Source organism: Prosopis cineraria, unplaced genomic scaffold (assembly GCF_029017545.1).
Source record: "Prosopis cineraria cultivar Desert tree isolate PC_DT_omini unplaced genomic scaffold, ASM2901754v1 PC1348, whole genome shotgun sequence".
In the NCBI taxonomy this organism is placed as follows: domain Eukaryota; kingdom Viridiplantae; phylum Streptophyta; class Magnoliopsida; order Fabales; family Fabaceae; genus Prosopis; species Prosopis cineraria.
Window position 1 is genome coordinate 11,295 of NW_026556673.1, and position 21,611 is coordinate 32,905.

The 21,611-nt window shown below is 33.1% G+C and overlaps 3 protein-coding genes and 1 long non-coding RNA gene across 21 annotated transcripts; all 4 read right to left on the reverse strand.

Annotated features, from left to right (window-relative positions):
• Positions 1–833: 833 nt before the first annotated feature.
• On the reverse strand, positions 834–2,087 carry LOC129299915 (long-chain-alcohol O-fatty-acyltransferase-like). Its single transcript, XM_054938398.1, has one exon. It carries the CDS (start codon positions 1,935–1,937, stop codon positions 921–923), a length of 1,017 nt encoding a protein of 338 aa, XP_054794373.1. The 5' UTR covers positions 1,938–2,087; the 3' UTR covers positions 834–920.
• A 1,849-nt stretch (positions 2,088–3,936) lies between these two features.
• On the reverse strand, positions 3,937–5,459 carry LOC129299916 (probable long-chain-alcohol O-fatty-acyltransferase 5). Its single transcript, XM_054938400.1, is given in 2 exon segments — positions 3,937–4,934; positions 4,937–5,459. Coding segments are annotated over 2 exon segments (1,053 nt in total). The 5' UTR covers positions 5,075–5,459; the 3' UTR covers positions 3,937–4,019.
• A 5,981-nt stretch (positions 5,460–11,440) lies between these two features.
• LOC129299912 (uncharacterized) lies at positions 11,441–15,870 on the reverse strand. Of its 17 annotated transcripts, none has more exons than XR_008590659.1 (9): positions 15,460–15,870; positions 14,421–14,538; positions 14,070–14,204; positions 13,712–13,773; positions 13,394–13,481; positions 13,159–13,272; positions 12,964–13,000; positions 12,756–12,869; positions 11,441–11,821 (listed from the first exon to the last, which is right to left on the reverse strand). XR_008590659.1 is itself a non-coding variant. In XM_054938392.1 (8 exons), the coding sequence occupies exons 1-6, from the start codon at positions 15,652–15,654 to the stop codon at positions 13,178–13,180; spliced, it is 693 nt and encodes a 230-aa protein (XP_054794367.1). In that variant the 5' UTR covers positions 15,655–15,870; the 3' UTR covers positions 12,584–12,869; positions 12,964–13,000; positions 13,174–13,177. The 17 variants fall into 17 exon arrangements, 6 of the variants coding, with proteins under 6 accessions (XP_054794367.1, XP_054794372.1, XP_054794370.1 ...); XR_008590657.1 differs by having other exon boundaries at positions 12,955–13,000; XR_008590658.1 differs by lacking the exon at positions 11,441–11,821 and adding an exon at positions 11,828–12,439.
• Positions 15,871–18,680: 2,810 nt separating this feature from the next.
• LOC129299914 (uncharacterized) lies at positions 18,681–21,107 on the reverse strand. 2 transcript variants are annotated; one of them, XR_008590661.1, is made up of 3 exons: positions 20,867–21,107; positions 20,498–20,551; positions 18,681–19,903 (listed from the first exon to the last, which is right to left on the reverse strand). It is a non-coding gene; the product is annotated as an uncharacterized LOC129299914 (long non-coding RNA). The 2 variants fall into 2 exon arrangements; XR_008590660.1 differs by lacking the exon at positions 20,867–21,107 and having other exon boundaries at positions 20,498–20,860.
• Positions 21,108–21,611: the final 504 nt, after the last annotated feature.

The window sequence follows — 21,611 nt, forward strand, 5'->3', positions numbered from 1 at the left end:
AGAGATTAAACCCTCCGGTTACGTTTGGCTCTTGAAAAAGGAGATAATGAAAAAGAATGAAATGATGAAGAATGGAAAAAAATGGAATGATCATAATTATAAATTTATTTAATATAATACTTAAGTATATGAAAATAGAGTTTATTTATATTATTTGTTTAAATATAAATTAAAGTATAAAGACCTTAATACCCTTACCATAACGAGGCAACAACCACTTTTTTCTTATCTCAATGCATTTGCCTTTTTTTTTTTTTTAATTTTCATTCAAAAGTTTTTTCAAAAATTTATACACATCTACATGCAGGCATGCATGCGCGCGCGCACACACACGCTCTACACACACACGCTCTACATGCAGGCATGCATGCGCGCGCACACATATATATATTAATGTGTTTCAAGAAAATTATTTTAAATTTAAATTTTACTTTGTAAAAGTACAAAATAAGAAAGATATATAAAGATGATACACAAGAAATTAAATTTAAATTTGACTAAATTCAAAAACTTCTTAACAAATATTTTTTATAAGATTAAAAATATTATAAAGAGGAAATAATAAATAAAATAAAAAATAAAAAGGTGGGTGTGATTAAAGATGCATTTTGATAAAAAACATGTTAGATTTAAGGTGGGCAATATGATTCTTTTTATTTTTCAAAGGCTTCTCCATTTTTAAAAATATGGTAATCCACGATCTTAGACAAAATCATTTCATGTCTCTTACAAGTAATCAAACATGGGTGACATATGAATGGAGACATGATTATCATTTCACAGCCCAAAATTCTTGTAACCAAACGGACCTTAAGAAATTAGTATACCAACCATGAAAAAAATAGTATACCATTTCCCTAAAATATATATATAATTTCCAACGCCTAAAATCGTAGCACTTTCTAGACAAGACGTCAATGCTATTGTAAGAACTTGGACTTCACAAAATCAACCATCACCCAATACTCCTCAATGGCTTTCCTATCCACACCATTTCTAACTAACTGAGGGAAAAACAACCACTCGCCGGTGACCGCCAAAAACAACACCGTCAGTGGCCCCGACACCACCTGGTGCAGACTCCATCCACGGCGACCTGCCGCCTTCTTCACCTCCACCTCGACGGCCGTGCACACGCCGTGCAACACAAAGAACCACGTGACCTCCCACGTGGGAGTCACTCGCGTGAGGTAATAATATATCAACTCATGCATCAAACCCGACACAACGAATGTGGCTAGCGTGGCTGGCAATGGGCCGTGCAGGCCCAATACGCTTGTAGATATTTGTCGTATAGGGTCGTATACGGTGGGCCGTAGAATACTGGTTACCATGAGGTTCCACCTACGACCCCAGAAGTCCTGAAGCGACGTGCTGAGATACGGCTCATTGAACTGCGGCTCGATCTGGAATCCAGCGGCTTGAGCAGGAGCCGCACAGAGACCCAGCACGAGCTCCAAGCCGAGGTACATGTGGGAGCAGTATAGGAACAAGATGAAATGCGGGTGCAGGTTATCTCTGTACCCGTAAGCGCGGATGATCGCAGCCAGGAGAAGCGGTTTTAAGAAGAGAATCGATTTCGAGACTCGCTTTTCTGGGTTGTTTGTATGGATCTGAGGTTTGATCTTGATTGGGAGAGATGAGATGAGAATGAAATGGACGATGTTTGGAGGGAGGGGGGAGAGAGGGCCTTGATCGAAGGAGAAAAGTAAGAGTTTGAAAGGGCAGAGCCAAACGAGGAAGAAGGTGGCGGGCCCACCGAGGTGGAAAGAATGGAGGTTTAAGGGAAGAAGAAGGAAGACGAAGAAGACTGGAACAAGAGAGAAAAGCCTGAAGAGACCTTTTGGTATGGTTGAAGATACGTAGTAGCAGTAGAAGAGGCATGAGATGGCTTTGATCCATACCTTGATGAAGTTCTGGATTTCATCTTCGTCCATTTTCTCTCTGTCCTCTTCAATGTTTCTTCAACGTATGTGCTTCGCTGGGTGGCTGTGGGTGGAGAGAATATTTAATGAATTAATGTGACGGGGGGTTTATTGGTTAGAAAATGGGACAGTTGATGATAATAAATGTAACGAGTTGTTCGTCATACCTTGATGAGAAAACGAAACTAATTTGAAATTTTATTTGATACAGGCTAATTTAGGAAGCTTATTTTGATTTGATAAATCTAAGAATTTAGAAAGTACTCTCTCTTTTTTATATATATATATATATATATTCATTTTGTCTAAAAATATAAAAGAATCTTTTAAATATTTAAATATTAAAAAATATAAGATATTTTTAAAATTTTGAAGCAAATAAGGTGCTTTTTTTTTCAAAAAGTATTCTTAATAAATAAATTATTTCATATTTATTTTAAATTTATATAATTTATTAAATAAAAATAAACGTAGAAAGATAATATTAGTTTGAAAATAACCAACTATCTTATTGAAAGGTGTGGTTTAGTTAAAAATATTTTACAAAAGAAGTATATATTTAAAGAGACAATCCTATAAATTTTGGCTAAAATTTGACAGTTATATATTATAAGATTTAAATATTGTTAGTTTTTTTATCCAAAAAAAAAAATTTAGTTCCATAGAGGATAATTGAACAAATTACTTCATAAATTTTAAATCTAGTAGTATCATAAATTTTAAATTTATTTATTGTACAAACTATTCTATTAATATTTAAAAACGGTGTAATTTGAATTTTATTGTTAATAAAAATTTACTTTGATAGGTAATTGACCATAAAATAATAGAAAAGTATATAAAAAATTACATAAAATAATAAAAAATTATAATGAAGGATCTACAAATTATAAACAAAGATCCAAAAAATTACAGAAGATGATTAAAAAAAATATTTTTTAATTAACTAATTATTAAAGTTGATTTTTATTAATGACGAGCAAATTACACCATTTTTAAAAATTAAAAAAATAATTTATATAATAAATAAATTTAATATTTATGGTGTTGCTCAACTTAAAATTATGAGATAATTTGCTCCTTTATTTCTTTTATAAATGAAGCGCCTCTCCCTTTGAGCATACAGTATAGCCAACCTTTAGTAGTCAATATACAGTGACGAAAGTAATAAAAAGCATAATTGATTTAGCCCAAACAATTTCATTTCAGAAATAGCAAGTACCAAGTTCAATTCTTAATATAAAAACAACAAATTTCCATAATTCAATTCCCAGTTTAAAATTCCCATAAATATACACTAATGCTGCCTAAGTGTATAACGCTGTTTACAAAATATGGCATTATTCACAAAGGATTAAAGGTTTTGTGCAATGGCCACATTTAGAACACATGCCAACAGTACACCTTATCTATATTAGACTATAACTTAATTTATTTGAACATCTCTGAATTCTTTACAATATATATACTCTCTGTAATAATATTGCAATGTAAATGATCATAACGAAATAAAGTTAATTAGTTAAATTAATCGTGTTCACGATTATAAAGTAATTTAATTACACGCTTTATCAAGGTTTGTAGTCTAGCTGTGAGTGGTAATATTCTTCTTCCCTTTTTTTTTTTTGGGGGGGGGGGGGGGATTCGAGTGATAATATTCTCTATATACACATCGACAAGTAGTGTTCACAATCTATGCTATTTAGTATTCGGTGGGCGTTTTTAAAAAACCACAATCTCTCATGTTTTTCAACGAAACCAATAGGCCTAAAAAACAATAAACCAAGTATTAAAACTCTCAAACAACAATTTTGGAACAAGATTATAACAACAATAGAATTGGAAAAGATATAATATTATGTTACTTAAAGAAGCATATATGATTAAATTAAACCAACGGTATGGTTAATTAATTTACAATGTAAGATACTCAGTTATTTTTAAGGAAATTTGATGGTTCGAATTTTATACATAAAAAAGTTATATATATTGAAAAAGTTGCTAACCTCAATAATCAATAATAGTAGTTAGTATAAAAAAATATAATCCCACTCACACAAAGTCTCACATCTAAAGCCACAGCAGTTTCAAAACTCAACACCAGTGTTGTTGTAATTTCGACTTTAAAAAATCTACCATTATTGAATACTCCTTATTGGCTTTCCTATCCACACCATTTCTCTTTAATTGAGGAAGAAACAACCACTCGCTTGTCGCCATCAAAAACACCACCATCGCCGGCCCCGACACTGCCCGGTGCAGCCTCCATCCACGGCGACCCGCCACCTTCTTCACCTCCCCCTCGACGGCCGTGCACACACCGTGCAACACAAAGAACCACGTGACCTCCCACGTGGGAGGCACCCGTGTAAGGTAATAATAGATCAACTTATGCATCAAACCCGAAACAATGAACGTGGCCAGCATAGCTGGCATTGGGCTGTAATATTGGCCCAAAATGTGCGAACATGAATGTCGTAATGGACTGTATATGGTGGGCCGTAGAATACTGGTTACCATGAGGTTCCACCTACGACCCTAGAAATCCTGAAGCGACGTGCTGAGATATGGCTCGTTGAACTGCGGCTCGATCTGGAAACCGAACATGGCTCGAGCTGGAGCGGCAAAGAGACCTAATAATAGCTCCAGGCCAAGGTACACGTGGCAGAAGTAGAGGAATAAGATGAAGTGCAGGTGGAGGTTATCTCTGTAGATGTAAGCGCGGACGATCGCAGCCAAGAGAAGCACTTTTACAAAGAGAATCGATTTTGAGATTCGGTTTTCTGGGTTGTTAGTAAGGATCTGAGTCTGAGATTGAATCTTGACGGGAAGAGAGGCGATGAGGATGAAATGAACGATGTTTGGAGGGAGAGGCGAGAGAGGGCCTTGAGTAAAGGAGAAAAGCAAGAGTTTGAAAGGGCAGAGCCAAATGAGGAAGAAGGTGGTGGGCCCACTGAGGTGTACAGAGCGGAGGGTTAAGGGAAGAAGGAGGAAGACGAAGAGGATCGGAACAAGAGAGAGAGAAGCCTGAAGAGATCTTTCGGTATTCTTGAAGATACGTAGTAACAATAGCAGAGGCATGAGATAGCTTTGATCCATATCTTGATGAAGTTCTGGATCTCATCACCGTCCATTCTCTCCGCTTCCATTTCAATCCCAGCGAGCTTGTTAAGTGTGTTTGTTTAGTGAGAATATTTAAGGTGATACGTGGGTTTGTTACTTTGTTTAGAGAAATGGAGATAATCCAATTGATTAATGACTCATGTTAGTAGATCAAGGCGATTGATAATAATAAAATATAACAAGTTGTTAGGCAAATCTTAAAGAGAAAATGAAACTTGGAAATTTTATATTAGAATGTAAAAGAATTGGAGAGAAACCAGCAAAGAAACTCAAAGACAGCAGGGAAAAACCTGATCTATTGATAGATATAGATATACCAACGAAGCTCTCCGCCGCCATGAAACCTAACAAACTCAAACATGGTCGTACAAGAAAATTGAAGTCATGAATGATGAAGGATGAGAGAAGAGAAAGCGGGTGAGATCTAACACAAGAGTTGTTTAAATTAAAGAAGGGAATCAGTGCATTGAGTTATATGGCGACCCTTGCCATTTCATGAGACCTTCATCTTCAAATCTTCGGCCGTTTGGTATGATTGAAAATTTTTTTACAAAATTAAAATTAAAATTGAAAACAAAATTAAAATCCAAATCAGATTATAAAAATATATTTGGTATATCAAAAAAATTAGATGAAATCCTTGCATTATTTTTGTTTGGTACTTAAGACATGGAAATGAAATTATACTTAAAAGACAAAAATATCTCAATATAAAAATTAAAACAAAACATAATAAAAGCTTAATTGTATTTCAATTTCCTTATGTATTTTACATGTTAATGCAATATAATATAGATGATAGATATTATATATAAGTAAAATATTTTACAAAAAATAGTATACATATATAAATTATATATAAGTATTATATATATAATACTATCTTATATATATATATATATATATAATAAACATTTTATATATATTGAGCAAAAATATCATACACTCCTTTATACTCCTTTTTTTCTTTTTTTTGCGGCCATATATTATTAGAAAAAACATGATATAAAATGGGTTGTGAATCTGGATGATTTACTTTGTTTAAGACTCTCACAATACAAGTTTTTTAATAATATTAGAGATAATTATTTAAATCACAAAATACAAACTAAAAAAAAGATTGAAGCTAGTAAACATAGACCACCTCTTCACATAATTAAAGGCGAACCAAACTATTATCTTTAGGTAGAACGTTTGACTCAATTTTTTTGTCATATCTTCCAATGCACATTTTACTTGCCATGGCAAAACCAAAAAATGAATTAAACTAGTAGATTTGAGTGCTTTACAATGCAGACTTTCTATATGTAAGGTAGTTACAATTACTTAATCAAAAAGGCTATTAACCATGATAAAGCTAAACAAATATATTCATTATGGTTTACAATGTAGACTTAGCTACACTATAATACCCAAAAGAAGTAGCATATATGATCTACACATAACATTTATGCATAAAGTATTTTGCGAACCATAGCTGCCTTAGCCTTATTTGGTAGGTTAGGAAATCCAGTAAGGATTTTATCATCACCTATCATTTTAAGATATGCACCAGCGTGCTCATTGTCAGTAAGATCTTCAACCTTCAACAACTTATCATATAGAGCCTTTCTTTGTGCATCTAACATTGCTTCTCGAGCCAACTTGTCTAAACAAGCTCTTAATTAGGAAAAGGAATCCTTGATGTCTTGGAAAGTAATATCTCTTTAAGTGCACAATCATAAGATCATCACGATCTTGGCTAGTTCTTTTCCTTTTCTTAGACTTAGAAGTGCCAACATTTGTGTTTTCTGATGGATGGTTAGAGAATGTAATTCATGGATCCATCTTTAGTCTAATATCTACAGTAACTTCATCAATATTAGCAGTTGTTGTATCAAACTCTGTATTAGCTTCAACCTCATGCACATCATAGTTTGAAAGTGACCCTTTTCCTATTGCCTTATCTTTTCCAAATATAGAGCATAGTGCATCAAAGAGAGGAAAAGGGTTTGTTCTTAAAATGAGTAGCTTTTTTATGGCTCTGTAGACACAAAATCATACAAAAATATCAAAAAGCAAATAAGCTTAAAAATTCAAGTCTGCATCAATATTTATTATCAGAATAAAAGTTGAAATAAAAAATATTTTTTAGTAAAGTTTTACCTTAATATACTCATCCCACACTTCCTTGTTTGCTGTGACATATTGTTTGTCAAGGTCCTAACCAAATCCATATGTGTTTGAACCATATAACATATAATATATGACCTATCAACTAGTTTTTAATGTCTTCAAACGAGATTGAATGTAAGGTACAAGTATTACCCCACATCCAAGTGACTTTTCCTCTATCATTTTTGCAACCTCTTTAAACCTGCAGACTTAAACTCATTGCCTACAACCAAGGTCCCGTCATCATGAAGTTGAAGCAAGGATTGCACAAGAAGGGAGTCTTCCTTAGGTGTCTAAACATGATGTGTTGACTTTATGGAATCGCCACCTGTCATAATCTTACTTAAACAACAAAAATCGTCACTAGTTTTAACATATCATAACATAATCAATTGTTGTAAAGATAAAATATCATACACCACAATATTGCAAAGAAGGCAAATATCACCTAATAAAATTGTTTATAATGTTGTCATTACATAAAACATACATCTACAAATTTTCAACTAGAATATAAGTCACATCTAGATTTATGTGTCTCTTCTAATGCTCACATACTACCCTTATGACTCATAAGTTCAACAAACATTTCATTTGCCAAGGTATCACAAAAGTTAGCCCATGCATTTGATGTCTCAATTGTTTGAATGGAAGATATCTTCATATAATTGGTATTGCCTTGAATGCTTCTATCTTTGCATCCAGTGGATCATCTCCTTATTGATGGATCAAATTATGAAGGAGATAACATGCTATGATAACTTGATTATGGACTTGAGCGGGGTAGAATGAAGGACTTCTAAGAATTGCCTATTGTAGTTTCAACATTCCAAAATAATGTTCAATAACATTACGCACAGATGAATGCCTCATGTTGAAGTACTCACGTAGAGTTAAAGGCTGCTGTCCATCTCTCTACTCACTTAAGTGGTATCGCTAACCTCAAAATGGGGCAAGAAATCTTTCACAATTTGCATGCCCCGCATCAACCAAGTAATATTAGCCTATAAGAATAAAAGAAATTAACTTTAAGTTTATTACTACATTGATCATTACTTAAAAATAAATTAACAAATTAACATTACCTTAAGGTACTTTCAAACCATTCCTATGAGTAATTGCATCTCGCAAAACTCTACTATCAGACGTTGAGCTTTCCTAACCCGTTAAAACATATATGAATTGTCCATCTAGAAAGCAAACTCCCAACACATTAGTGGTTATTTTCTCCTTTTGATTTCTATATCTTGCTTTGTCAGCCATAGGCACCTTCACTTTAATATGGGTACCATCAAGAGCACCTAAACAATACTAAAAATGAAAAATAATTAATTAAAAGAATAAATAAATAATATCATTAATATAAGTTGTGAATTAAGATATGAGATTACCTTAAACCACCTCCAATTTTCATCTATTAAATCCTTAGCATTAATCTCAGGTTTCTTTAGAAGCTCTTGATTCAATTTCATTATAGAGGTTAAGACCAAATTAAAATACCAACTTATAGTTTCACCAAACCTCCTCAAATAAAATCGTGTAACTTTATTTTTTAGATGATGTGCAAGGATATGTAAGAACATTGGCACTTGCTCATCGACTAGCATGTTTTTGATTGATTTTAAACCCCTTATAATGTCAAGCGTAAGACATAGCTTGTCGAATGTGGCTCTATTCATTCTAAGCTGGTTATAACAAGCAGTGTTACTTCTATACACCAAGTTCTATAAGTGGATTCTATTAGCATCAAAGTCTACTGTATATGGCATTTGACTAATACGTTCCTACGCAAGGCTATAATGGTATAGATGGCAAAAAAAGATTAATACATAGAGTGAAGAACCCGCATTCACCAAATCATCAAATTAACTATCACATCTCTCATTTTTAGATCTATAATTGTAAGTTACAAATTTTAAATATTAGGTTAAAAAATTCTAAAACATCCAATAAATATCACAAGGTAAGATCTACTTTAATATATAAAATTCTATTGGCAAAAAAAATGTATAAAATTCTAACGTAGAACCCATATTTAATAAAACTCTAGTAAATCATCTTTGACTGAAAAATCATGGAACTCTAGTAAATCATCTTAAACTAAACACACATTGTGTCATGCTGGCTTTGAACTAATTTTTAAGGTAATAATCTATAATGGATGAGAAGTGTTGTTGTTAGACTTCAATTTAATTTAAAAAATTGGGACTAGATCTGAGTATGAGAGAGCAAAAATCTCGTTTAGTATGCTTGCTGCACTCATTGAGTCGAGCAACTTAAGGCAACTAATTGATAGCATTTCATTAGTAGATCATTGTCATTCTCTCTAAACTCTAAACCCATATCATCAATTTTATGCAAACTTAAACTATGATGATTGTATGGCATTTCCTGATCTTTAACACAAAAACTAAAGCAGTGTCATTTTTACTTATTTTTTCTCATGTTTTGTTCTTGCCTATGCTTGCTATCAGGTATAATTTTCTGGACTTCTTAGTAGGGGTGTAATATTTGTCAAGGCATTGACATTAGTTTATAAAAGAGGAGGGTACCAAATGTAAGAGATTATAGAGCATATCAACTATCACATAATATAACTTCATGCTGGAGGGATTATGATTGAGCTCGAACCTTCTTGCACCGACAAGAAGAAGAAGAAGAAGTACCTTAACAAAGAAGAAGTAGCCACATCTAAAGACAGGAGAGACGGGAGAGGGATATAAAATCCAAGATGAAAAAGGATGGAGGAGGGAAGTCGATTATCATGCCTTGGTCATGAAATCCAAAATATCTATCTAGACCATCGTTTGTCATCCTTCTTGTTGTCAATCTTGCCATTTCTCTTGCGTCTTTGCTCATTGTGCCATGCCTAGTAGTCAATTTTGAGTGTGATAGGGTTATATGTCTTTAAGGTAAATTTATCTTTCTAAAATTTTTATGATGGTAAAAGTGTCTTAAAAGTTACAATTTTATGAAATTGCTCCTAATTCCATGACTTTAAACAAACAATTCAATTCAGCCTATTTTCATAAAATCAGGATTCATAGGAACTGTAATTCATATCTACCAAGCATTATTATTCAAATCCTTATCTCAATTTCATTTTCATCTTTAAAATTTCAACTACAAATCAAATACGACCTTAGACTTGTACCGGTTGAAGTTGGTCTATTTTTCTTGAAATTTAGCATCAAACTTTACATTATTCAAATAATAAATTTTAAATTATTTAAATTTTAACTGTGAGATTTTAAATTAAAATTTAAATCCAAATTTATGAATTCAGATGCTGTCAAATATTATCTGGCTTATATGAATTTCCAATGAAAATCAATTTAAAAAACGATCCACACCACCAGATGGAGAGATACTTTTCTAAAAGTTACTTCTAACATTTTTTTTCTCCTGAAACTTGATGATACGTTGGCGTTATTATGTTTTAATCAACATGGCCAAACCATAGAAAACAGTAATAATTGACGAAGAATTAAGGATCAAACCATACTAGGGCAATTAGTTATATTTTTATTTCTAAATTTGTAATTTATATGTTTATATATGCTTGGTAGGATGATTATTTTTATTCATTAATGAGATGAAATTATATATCTTAATTAGTCATGTAAGATTACATACATAACTCTTTGTCCTCTTGGCGATTATATATATTGGAAGTGCTTTTTTTTTTTTGGTAAGCTGATAGTGTTTATTAAATTTTAATCTGACAAATGAACTTTTTACAAACGTTAATTAAACCAAAAACACACTAATAGTTTAGGTTTTAAAATTGAAAGAGTAATTTTCATAAACTTATTATTCCAATGATATCCTATATATATAATTTTCTTCTACAATAAAACAGTCATGCAAAACGATTCGTTTTCTTATATAGATTCCACGAACTTCAACAAAAGGAAAATGTGGTTGTATTTTTTTTTTTTTTGGGTAGAAAAGAGGGCAGTGCCCAATTTATTGACCAACTACTCCTTCTAGTTATATATATAGGGTAGAGAGAAATTTTTTTTTAATTCTATTTATAAGTCATATTATTAATTTTTTATCATAGATTTTTTTTTACCCTTCATTAAATGTTAGAGAGAGAAAATACATCATTGAAGTGCGTATATTTAACAAGAATAAAATTAAAAATTTATTAAATTTTAAGATAGAATTAATAATTTTTAAAGTTTTTTTTATATTAATAAAAAGATTAAAGTAATTTATAAATAGAATCAGTAGAGGAAGAAAAAGGAGGGAAATGAAATCCCATAAAATTGTCAGGTACAAGGTTCCTCAGAGAGGAAGGGAGTGTTCTAAAAATAGCCAGAGGCATTGAAAGCCTCTTTTGCAAGACAATCAGCCACTTGATTCTGAGATCTTGGAATATGGCCCGTTTGAACAGACCAACAGGAGTTCAAGAGCTTAGAAGTGTCTAGTATAACTGGGCTGTGAATTGAGCTACGGAAATGAACAAGACTTTTACAATCAGTTTCCAGGATAATATCTTTCAAGGCCATTGTCTCCGATGCTCAATGCGGTTCTATTTTCTTGCCACCACAATAGAAGATAGACACGGATCCGAGTCTTCTCAAGCCACCTTGCTCTGCGTCTCTCATCCACTAAATTTGGTCCATTCAAATAATCAAAATCACATATATGCATATGTCGTATGGCGTTCAAAAATGCATGTCAACAATTCATTTTTAAATAGTAAAAAAAAAACATTTTGAAAGATCAATTTAAGGGTGAAAATATGTCAAACCTAGGTCAGATTTTAACGAAACAGGCTCAGTGTATTTATAGAAATATACTTAATTATAAATTTAAGCTTGACTTTTTTGTTAATTAGGCTAGGCCAGAATTTAAATACGATAAATTGTATGTCTTTGCAAGCGTGACAAAGTCTATTTAACATAAAAAAAAAAAAAAGCATGCAGAGTCATACAACCTCACTTGTTTAAATTTCAACATAGCCTGTTTAACAAAAAAGTTAAGCTTAAGCTTATATAAATAGGCAAGGCTTATTAGGCCAAACTCTAGCCTGACCTAATATACTTTCATTTCATCCCTACATGATATTTCAAAATTTATTTTTTTACTATTTAAAAATAAATTATTCGCATGCACTTTTTTTTAAACCATCTAATATGTAAATTGATGAGATTTTGATAATTTAAATGGACCAGATTTGGCCGCTGAGCGATGCTCAGGAAAGTGGCCGCTGAGAGGGTCGGGTTCTGTATAGACGCACAAGTGAACATGGATTAAGTATTAAGAATAGTCATCCTCATTCCTAAAATCATTTTCTACATTTATAAAGACTTGAACCTAATATTTCGTGTTTAAAGAGCCATAGTTTCTTTCATTAGTACTCATGCCTCTTATTTAAAGACGAAATATATTAATCTTAAATATTCTAGCTTAATAAAATATTAGTATTTAAAATAAAAAACAGTTTGGTTGAACTATTAAATCTTCAACCAATATTTATTTCTATTCAATGACTGATACAATTATTAAAAATTTGGTTAATTGGCTAACTGCGAAACTTACAACCACCTCTGCCCTACGGCACAAAGTATGCTTGCAATTCAAAGTCAACATTTGATAGCCGCAGCCACCGCTGGTGTAGTAAAATGATGTACTTGCCATCAGAAAACACAAGTCCTGTCCAATATCAAATTTAACAAAGGTCTCAACAATGATGATGATGTTGTAATCATAACAATATAAACAGCCAAGTGGAAAACACCTTACGCACAAGGCATTATTCTACTTGTCTCCAGGCATGTCCAATACTGTGGTATTTTGTATGAATAATATATGTTATGTGAAATAGATCCACCAAGTAAACAGCCAAATAAAAACTAGGATCCAGCTGATAAGGATAGATGCGTGTAGAGAAGATAAAAGTGAAATAGAGGAAAAAAGTACAGGGAGTCAAGATTTAGTATACCTGAAAAATTCCTACCTTTTCATCTTTTATTATCTTCCACCTCATGATGAAGTTGATCAAAAGAATATAGCACCGATGACTGCATGTTTGCTATTTCTACAAGCGTCTCTAGTGCTGCAAAGAATTTTGGTTGACAGAATAAATCAAATTTCCTAGCTATAGGAATTCACAGACGACTAAAAGCAAATATGCTGATAGAGTTGTGGGAAGTAAGATCTTAAGTTGTAATGTTCACCTCTCTCAAATGACAACTGGGCGGCTCGAAGCTTTGGAGAAATTAAAATCCCAAACGTTGACAGTGACTTGGATCGCTCCTTCTGAAACTTGAAAAGGCAGAAACAAGACCCATGGGCTAACTCAACAGACAATTCAGAGTTAAGTGAAGATAAATGTTGGAAGTATTTAATTGCTATTATTTATTAACCAAGTAAACACAAAACAGCAGTTATATCAGCAAGCCAAAGCGATATACTTCTAATGGATGTGCTAATTACAGAAAAACAAATATATGGCGTAGGAGTTCAGGAAGCAGTAACAGTTGCAGAATACTTACTTGATCATTGTCTGTAGGTCCGGACAAGTTCTTTGAAACAGTCACCTCAGCATTTTCTTCAGCTTAATAAATAAACGAGGAAATGAGAAACAGCTGGCATGGTTCTTAATTTCTTATAACATATAGCAGAAGAATCACCTTGTAAATTCAATTCAAGTTTACTCTGATGTGTGTGCTTCATTTCAAACATAACCCTAAAGAATATGTAAATTAAAGCATTCACTCTTCCTTATAAAAAGAAATATTAGCATTTGGGTCCGTCAGTGCACGAATCCTCCCCCTTATATTATTCAGGGTCTACAGAGAAAAGCAGAAAAGCATACCATTCAATCAATGCATAGGGAGAGAGTCTCCATACCAGATGATTGCATAATACTATCACTCTCGTGGAGATGCACATTGTTATCTTCTAATTGACTAGTTCCATTTTCAGAGGATACCCACTTGCGCAACATGAAGCATGGTTGCACTGCAATGGAGTCCACTGCAATATCTGAAACAAATGCTCCCTCAATTTCAATGCAGGGTAAACAAGTAGCAAAATAAAAGCTTTTCCATTGTGAAGAAGAATGAGAACAATTTTGCAGCCCAATGAGAATGACAAAATCACAGATTATTTTAGGGATTGTTGTAAGAGAGTTGGTAAACGGGAACTAGTACGATTCAGCAGTTACAAACATGCATGTCCTTTAAAATTAGCAGTCTTCACCATCATATTGGGTTATCTTCACTGTTGTAGCAGCTGAATGGAGTTTCATGTCCAATAAGGAACTACTGATGCGTAAGCCACCCATAGAGTGTCGAGCACTTGCTAAATCCAGCCATCCCTGTGATATTTTTAAGAGAGAGAAAGCATGATACGTCAACCGACAACCAAAAAAAGGACGTTATAAAATTTCTTAGTTGGCAACTTGAAAGGGTAAATGGAGATTCTATAGCTTTTCTAGGAGCGAGGGATGAAGAATTTATGTGATAAAACAATCAGAACTAAACAATCGACATTCCGTTATCATGTTACGATTGCCTAATCCTTTTAATATTTCCGTTCCTTGTCATCAGAGAGGATAAAATTTTTCAGATAATTTAATTCATTGTATATTATAAAACCAATTGACAGGTAACAAGTGGAGGAGAAAGAGGAGGGGAATGTTTATCAGAACCTTTCTACACAATTATACTGGTATCAAGGTTGCAGAACGTCTGTTCTGTCAGCCAACTTTTAAATCAGAATGAGCTTAATCAGCTCAAGAACTTTCACACTTGTTTGGAATTAAAGATTGCGACTTTGTCTTTGAGGCATGAACTCGACGAAAGATATTTATACAAGCTTTTCATCTTATTTGCAAAAAGCAACAGTTTGTGACTAGTTGCATGAATAATTTGATGCGTTCTGGGATTAATGCTTTTGCTTTCAAGTGCATACAAGAAACCATAGTTTAAATTACATTTTGTCGATTAACTGGTTGATGTACGGACGCTCCCACATTGTTTTTTGTTGTTATGGACTTATAGACCCACTTATCAAAGCCAGATACCTCTATGGAAGGGATTTACCCTAAAACAACCTAAAATCTTTTTCCTCTCTATCAGGAGCAACCTAATGAACAGAAACATCCTCATGCTCCCATCGTCTTAAAATAATGAATAACGTACTAATTCAGAGAACACCGAAACATTTAAAAGTCATAATTGAGGCATAAGAAGCTGTAACATGGTTGTGGCTGAGTGGTAAGAATCGATGTCTCTACCTGACGAAGTGTCGAAGACAATGCATCAAAGAGGGCAAGGTAGTTATGCATAGAATCCATGAATTGCAAGACAAGTTTCTCTTCCACTCCAGGCTGGAGTCGTGGTCGTCGCAGTTGCAGCTGTTGTGATTGTGCTCTATCTACTTCCGGCAGCTGCTTTCCTGTTTCTTTCTGAATCCGATCTTCTTCTTCCATGAGACTTCACCGGAAGTTTCTGATTGGGGCAGCTCGGATCTCTCAACAGCAGCTCTGTGCGACTGGAAAACCGGCTGGAATCCCCACAATTTCTATGCTTATCAGCTTCAGTGTGTTTGCATAAGAGAAAAAATCGATTTTCCCCCTCCAAAATCGATTTCTTCAGCAAATTACCCAACCAGTCAAAAAAGGACAAAAATCGCTTCTGACGTATTACGCGCGTTTTCCCGTAAACTGATGGAATAGCTTTTGCCAGAAGTTTATCAAAAAACGTTGGAGAAAATTACAAAAGAAAGCCCACGAAAAAATTACAAATAAAGCACATAATTTAATAAAAATAAAATTAAACTCTCATCTCTTCTCTTTTTTTCCCCCTTAATAAAATTCAAATTTTATCCTCAAAAAATTAATGTTTGATATTTAAGAATTAAATTATATAATAATTTATATAGTTAAAATTAATTCTGATTAAATTATTCAAATATTTTTAATTATGTTAAAATTAATTTTAGAAAAACAGTATTCAAATAGATTACATTATAACATAATTAATTATGATTAAAATATATCACTTAATTAATTATTTTCATAATCTATTATACTCAATTGAAATTCAAACGGACATTTAGGTTTGTATCAAAATTGGCAATGCACTCGGAGAGGAGAGCTTCGAACTTGGATTTGAACTTTGACTTTGGTGTTGCTAGTTTTTCAGGAAGTAAAAAAAAAAAAAGTTCTTTTCACTAACATCCCTAGTTGTTCTTTAAAATTTTAGAATTTGTGGTTTTTAAAGTCTCTCTGAAAATTATTTTAAATTATAACATCACTTGAATTTGACTTAATAAGTTTAAATATTAAACAATTTTTGTGTGTGTGTGTGTGTGTAAAGTTTTTTTTTAGGTTAAGGTATATTTTTTATTGTAAATTATTTTTGAGGAGTGTCCTAAATTATTTGTCATATTAATTTTGCCTTTAAAGCAATTAAAATATAAATATATTTTGTCCCTGATGTTAAATACCCCAACCTTAATCATTAAAAATGTTGATTGGGACTTAAGTTAGATAAAAAATGACACTTGTCATGCTAGTATATTTGAGTTAAGATACAATTTTACTTATAAATTATTCTTCAAGAATGACCTAATATCTTAAACTATTTGTATTGTAGCAATTTTAGCCCTTAAAATAATTAAAACGTGACACATTTATGAACATTAGACATTAAGAAATAACTTAATCAAATTCCTTTTCTACCCTTCTTTCAATCTAATTAAAATAAAAATAAATTTGGCTCATCTAAATTAATAATTTTAAGTCAGGGAGGGAGGATAACATTTTTTTCTATAAGAAAAACTATGAAGTACTAGTAGGAGAATGGGTAGGTGGGGCTAACTGTCAATAAAATGCAATTTTAGTTCTTAAAATAATTAAACGTAACATATTTTTGAACATTAAAAAATAAATTAGACAAATTTCTTTTTTGACCTTCTTTTAGTTTACTAAAAATAAAAATAAATTTGGCTCATCCGAACTAACAATTTTAAGGTGGGGAGGGAGGATAATATTTTTATATGAAAGAAAAGCTGTAAACTAATAGTGGGAGAATGGATAAGTGTGGCTAGGTGTGAATAGAATGTATAAAAAGGCAATAATTAAATACAATGAGAATGGCTAGTTAAGAGAAAGATCTCACCCAATAATGCACTCTCACTTCATTTCTATCTTATCTCTCTACAATTTATCATTAAAGCCTGCATGACCTTTTCTTTTCAAACATTCACAATTAAAAGTAGTATTTTAATAAAAATAAAGAAGAAAGGCATAAAATGAATTTGTTTGAATTATCTAACGATGTTAGAAAAAATGCTATGTTTTGATTTTGTTTTTTTGATAAAATTATTATGATGCAAATAGTTTAAGTCAATTGAATGTTTCTCAGAAAATAGTTTAGGAAAAAAATTTACCTTAATTTAAATTTATCTAACATGATGGGTGGACATTTTCAGTTAGACTTAGGTCCTAGTCAGCATTTTTAATGGTTAACATATATTTAATATTGGGGACAAATATGTTATATTTTAATTATTTTAAAAGTAAAATTATTACCATTAATAATTTAGAACATCGGGTGCTTCTCAAAAAAAAATTAAGCATAAAATATATTTTAATCCTTGTTTTTCCGAGAAGAAAAAGGTGCTCAAATATCATTTTCCCAATTTCTGAGGGTGGGCATTATCTCGGCATGGCTATTTTTCAAATTATGGCTCCATATCCTCCTAATCAACATGACAAGTCATGGGTCCATTATCCACATCATTCATTCTTTTAGATCTCTTAATTCATGTTAACCACGAAGGGAATGAGATTTTGCTTTTGCGGCCAATCCATTGAGGAATTAACCAACAAAGGTTAATTCAATTAATTAAATTTAATTTATATTCTATATGTTGTCTCAAATCTCATTGTCAATGTAAATATTTTATTGATAATACATTTTGTAAGCACTTCCTTAAGCATTTTTTAAATTTAAAAACATGTTCTAATCTTGATGAATCTGAAGACTCAATTTATTTAAATTTTTATCCAAACAAAAAGCAAAACAGATTGAGGGATTAAAATTAAACTTTTGAAACCGTAAGAATCAACTTTGCAACAATAAATACCATGAGGAGGGGCATACAAATTTTTTTTTTTTTTTATCCAAGTGTCTGCTTTACAATTGAAATAAATTATAGAAAGTAGAAACCGTAGACGTAGGTTGAATTTTATTAATTACGAAAATCCACATTTGTGTCATAAATACGTGTTAGGCCACCATGAAGCTGTTCCCATTGGTAAATAGCCAAATGATCATGGTCAATGGGTCATGGAAATCCACATTTAAAATCTTTTTTTTCTTTTGGCCTTCTGATTATGGTTTTAAAATCTCGTTGAAAAGACATGTTTTCTCTGTTCATGGGAAAAATCACAATTAATCTGATTTATTTCTTTTCATATCTAGGCAAATATAATTAAAGATCGCAAAATTTTGTTCAACCAAATTCATACTCATTTTCATTCGCGTGTCCAATCATTCCAGCAATTCCGGGGGCCTAGTAATACAACAAATAGCTTTGCATTGTTAATCTGCTAGCTTCACTTCAAAACAAAACGATTCCTTTTTCTAATTCAGTAATATGCTTTCACGGGCTAGCTAGCATCCAGTAAGCAAGCAATCTCTGACCATGAAAACCTAACAAGAGCAAACTATTGCAGGAAGACATAAAGAATAATTAAGTTGCTTGGTGACTCTCAAACAAAATAACCCATTTTTGTTTGTTAGCAAGTGATGGGCCAGATTAAGTTTTGTTTGTTTGCTTGCTTATGATTATGATCCCTCCTTTTAATTTTCAAGTAAACCCATCTCGTGAACCTCTCTACAGTCTGGCTTCACATGACACACCTAAAACAAAGAGAACTTTTGATGCTAAACTAAACTAAGGCAAAATGTTCCAACACAACACTAAGAATTCTCTATAAATTAACATTCAGACATGAGAACATTATCAGCTAGACCTAGCTAATTCACTGCTTCTGAGTTCTACCTGGTTAAGGAAAGTATGGGTCAGGCTAGTGGCAAAGCTTTGGTGAAGTGGCTGGTAGCAGCACTGCTCATTGCCTTGTTGGGTGGTGCCCAAGCTGTTGTGATATGTAACGTTGAAACATCTAGGCTGAACTTGTGCCGTGCAGCGATTACTGGGAGATACCCGCCACCGCCAACGAAGAGATGTTGTGCAATCATTAAGCAAGCCAATCTGCCTTGTCTTTGCAGTTACAAGTCTCTATTACCTGCAGCTGGGATCAACCCAAAAAATGCATTGGCCTTGCCCGCTAAATGTGGTCTGAAAACACCTCGTCGATGCTGAGGTATTCATCTCAACTTTGAATGAGTATTGATATATGAACAACTTTGGACTTGTATTTCAAGATTTGTTTTGGATTGGACACTTTAATAACTCATTATTCTTTCTTGTTGTAGCAAAGTGTAACAGTTCTTGAAGACCATAGACCATATCCCATTGCAGGCATACTCTTGGTTTGCTTTCATGTGATTCATTGACTTGGGAAAGGCTTTTGATTTAGCATTTTCTGCCTCTGAAATAAACAGCCAATGTATCCGTGCTCATTGCCTTCGTCTCACGTGTCTACAAGAAGTTGATGTATGAGCGTCTTATACATCTTGTATTGTATAATTTTACTCAGGAATTGACTGCAAAACAATTAAAAAGTTTCAGTACGCATTTCCTCATACATCTAACAAGAATACTAAAATATCTATTACCCCTCGTGCAATCTGTTGAACGTTTCTGTAGCCACTTTTAAGGGTAGATAATAATATGAATGCATCAAGTATCGACATCAAGCAAAGGTTATACATTGATAACGATTCAATTTAAGACATCAAGCAGAAATCACCCGCCTTGCTCATGAAATTAGGCCAATAAAACTAGTATATACATTTTCTACCAGCATTATTTCAAATGACGAATAAACTTCACAAATGATTGCTGCTACAAACTTGCTGCAAGAGCCAGGGCTAAGAATTCCTGTTATATACTCATATTTAAAAGTTAGCAGGTCAGAATCACTGGTAGAACTTCACTTGTATGAAACACTTAAGGCCAAGAATTCCTGTTATATTTAGAAGGAAGTTGGTCAGACTCACAAATACAACTTCACTTAAAATTCGGGGCAGCTATTAATCTTCAAAAATTGAACTGAAATATTTGAAACCCAAATTCTAAGGGCATCACAGAGACTGTGATTTTTACAATTTGCTTATCCAAAAACGTTGATTGATTACCTCAGGTTTAAGGGGTCCTCAAAGCCATCAACAAGCCTTCCCCAACGAGAATTTCTGAAAATAGAAACAAGGAGAGTGAGAGGGGGTTCAGAATTGGAAGGATTTTTTCCCCATAAGTATTTTCACCATCTCTGTACAAGAGATTTGGAGGCCAAGGTTTACAAACCATAACCTTCACTATTTCTCTCTAGTTTCTATAATCACTATTAATTATGTTTCAATCAAAACTTCTAAAAGATATACTCATTTTGATCTGAGCATCACTAACGGTAACTCTGTAAGGAAGTAATCATTCTCAGGAACATAATTGTCATAATTTCAACCCTCGTGATTCAAAGTAAACATTCGACAAAAATAGACATGAATCACCTGTCAGCTGCCTTAACCCAATAGTAAGCTCTGCAAGCATGCCAAGAATAGGGGCCAAAATAATCATGGACAATCCATTTAACATTTGGGTTAACTGCATTAGGTTCAAGATCAGTGCCAAGTTGCCAAGCTAACTGTCCTTTGACATTTCCACAGTTTAGCCTTCAGAGACAACTTTTAACCACTAGAAATGCCTCATAGCTTAAAGCATACTCCAACCAGCTTTCTTTCCTATTGAGCATCTCTCTATCATCATCCTTCCTGACATTTCTGCTTCTTCCCACTTACCAATAGAGCTATACATATTGGCCAGCGTTATATAGTATCCATCATTTACTGGATCCGAGTCAACAGCATATTGAGCTATCCTTATTCCCATCTCAATTTGATTGTGATTATTGCAAGCACTTAATATAGCACCCCAAACACCACCATCTGGAGAGATGGGCATGGACAGAACTAGAGCTTCTGCTTCTTGCAAGTTACTGACCTCCCTAGAAGATCTACCATACAAGTGTAGTGCTTCAGATTGGGTTTCATAGAGTAACTCTGCATCCTAGCGAACAGTGCTTTCCTTCTTTAACAAGCCCTGCATGGGCACATGCTGTGGAGAAGAGCAAAGGAAGGGAACTTCATTGGGCTTAACATTTGCTTCTTCCATTCTTTGAAATGATCCACAGCAGATTCTGCATATCCTTCACTCCATAACCTGAAATCATCACATTCCAGCAAACAGCATCCTTCT

Coding starts and splice junctions, on each gene's coding strand:
- LOC129299915 (XM_054938398.1), bottom strand. CDS start 1,937: ATGGACGAAGATGAAATCCAGAACTTCATCAAGGTATGGATCAAAGCC.
- LOC129299912 (XM_054938392.1), bottom strand. CDS start 15,654: ATGGAAGAAGAAGATCGGATTCAGAAAGAAACAGGAAAGCAGCTGCCG. Junction 14,205..14,420: donor GAAGATAACCCAATATGATG/GTGAAGACTGCT, acceptor CATTTGTTTCAG/ATATTGCAGTGGACTCCATT. Junction 13,482..13,711: donor GACCTACAGACAATGATCAA/GTAAGTATTCTG, acceptor TGCCTTTTCAAG/TTTCAGAAGGAGCGATCCAA.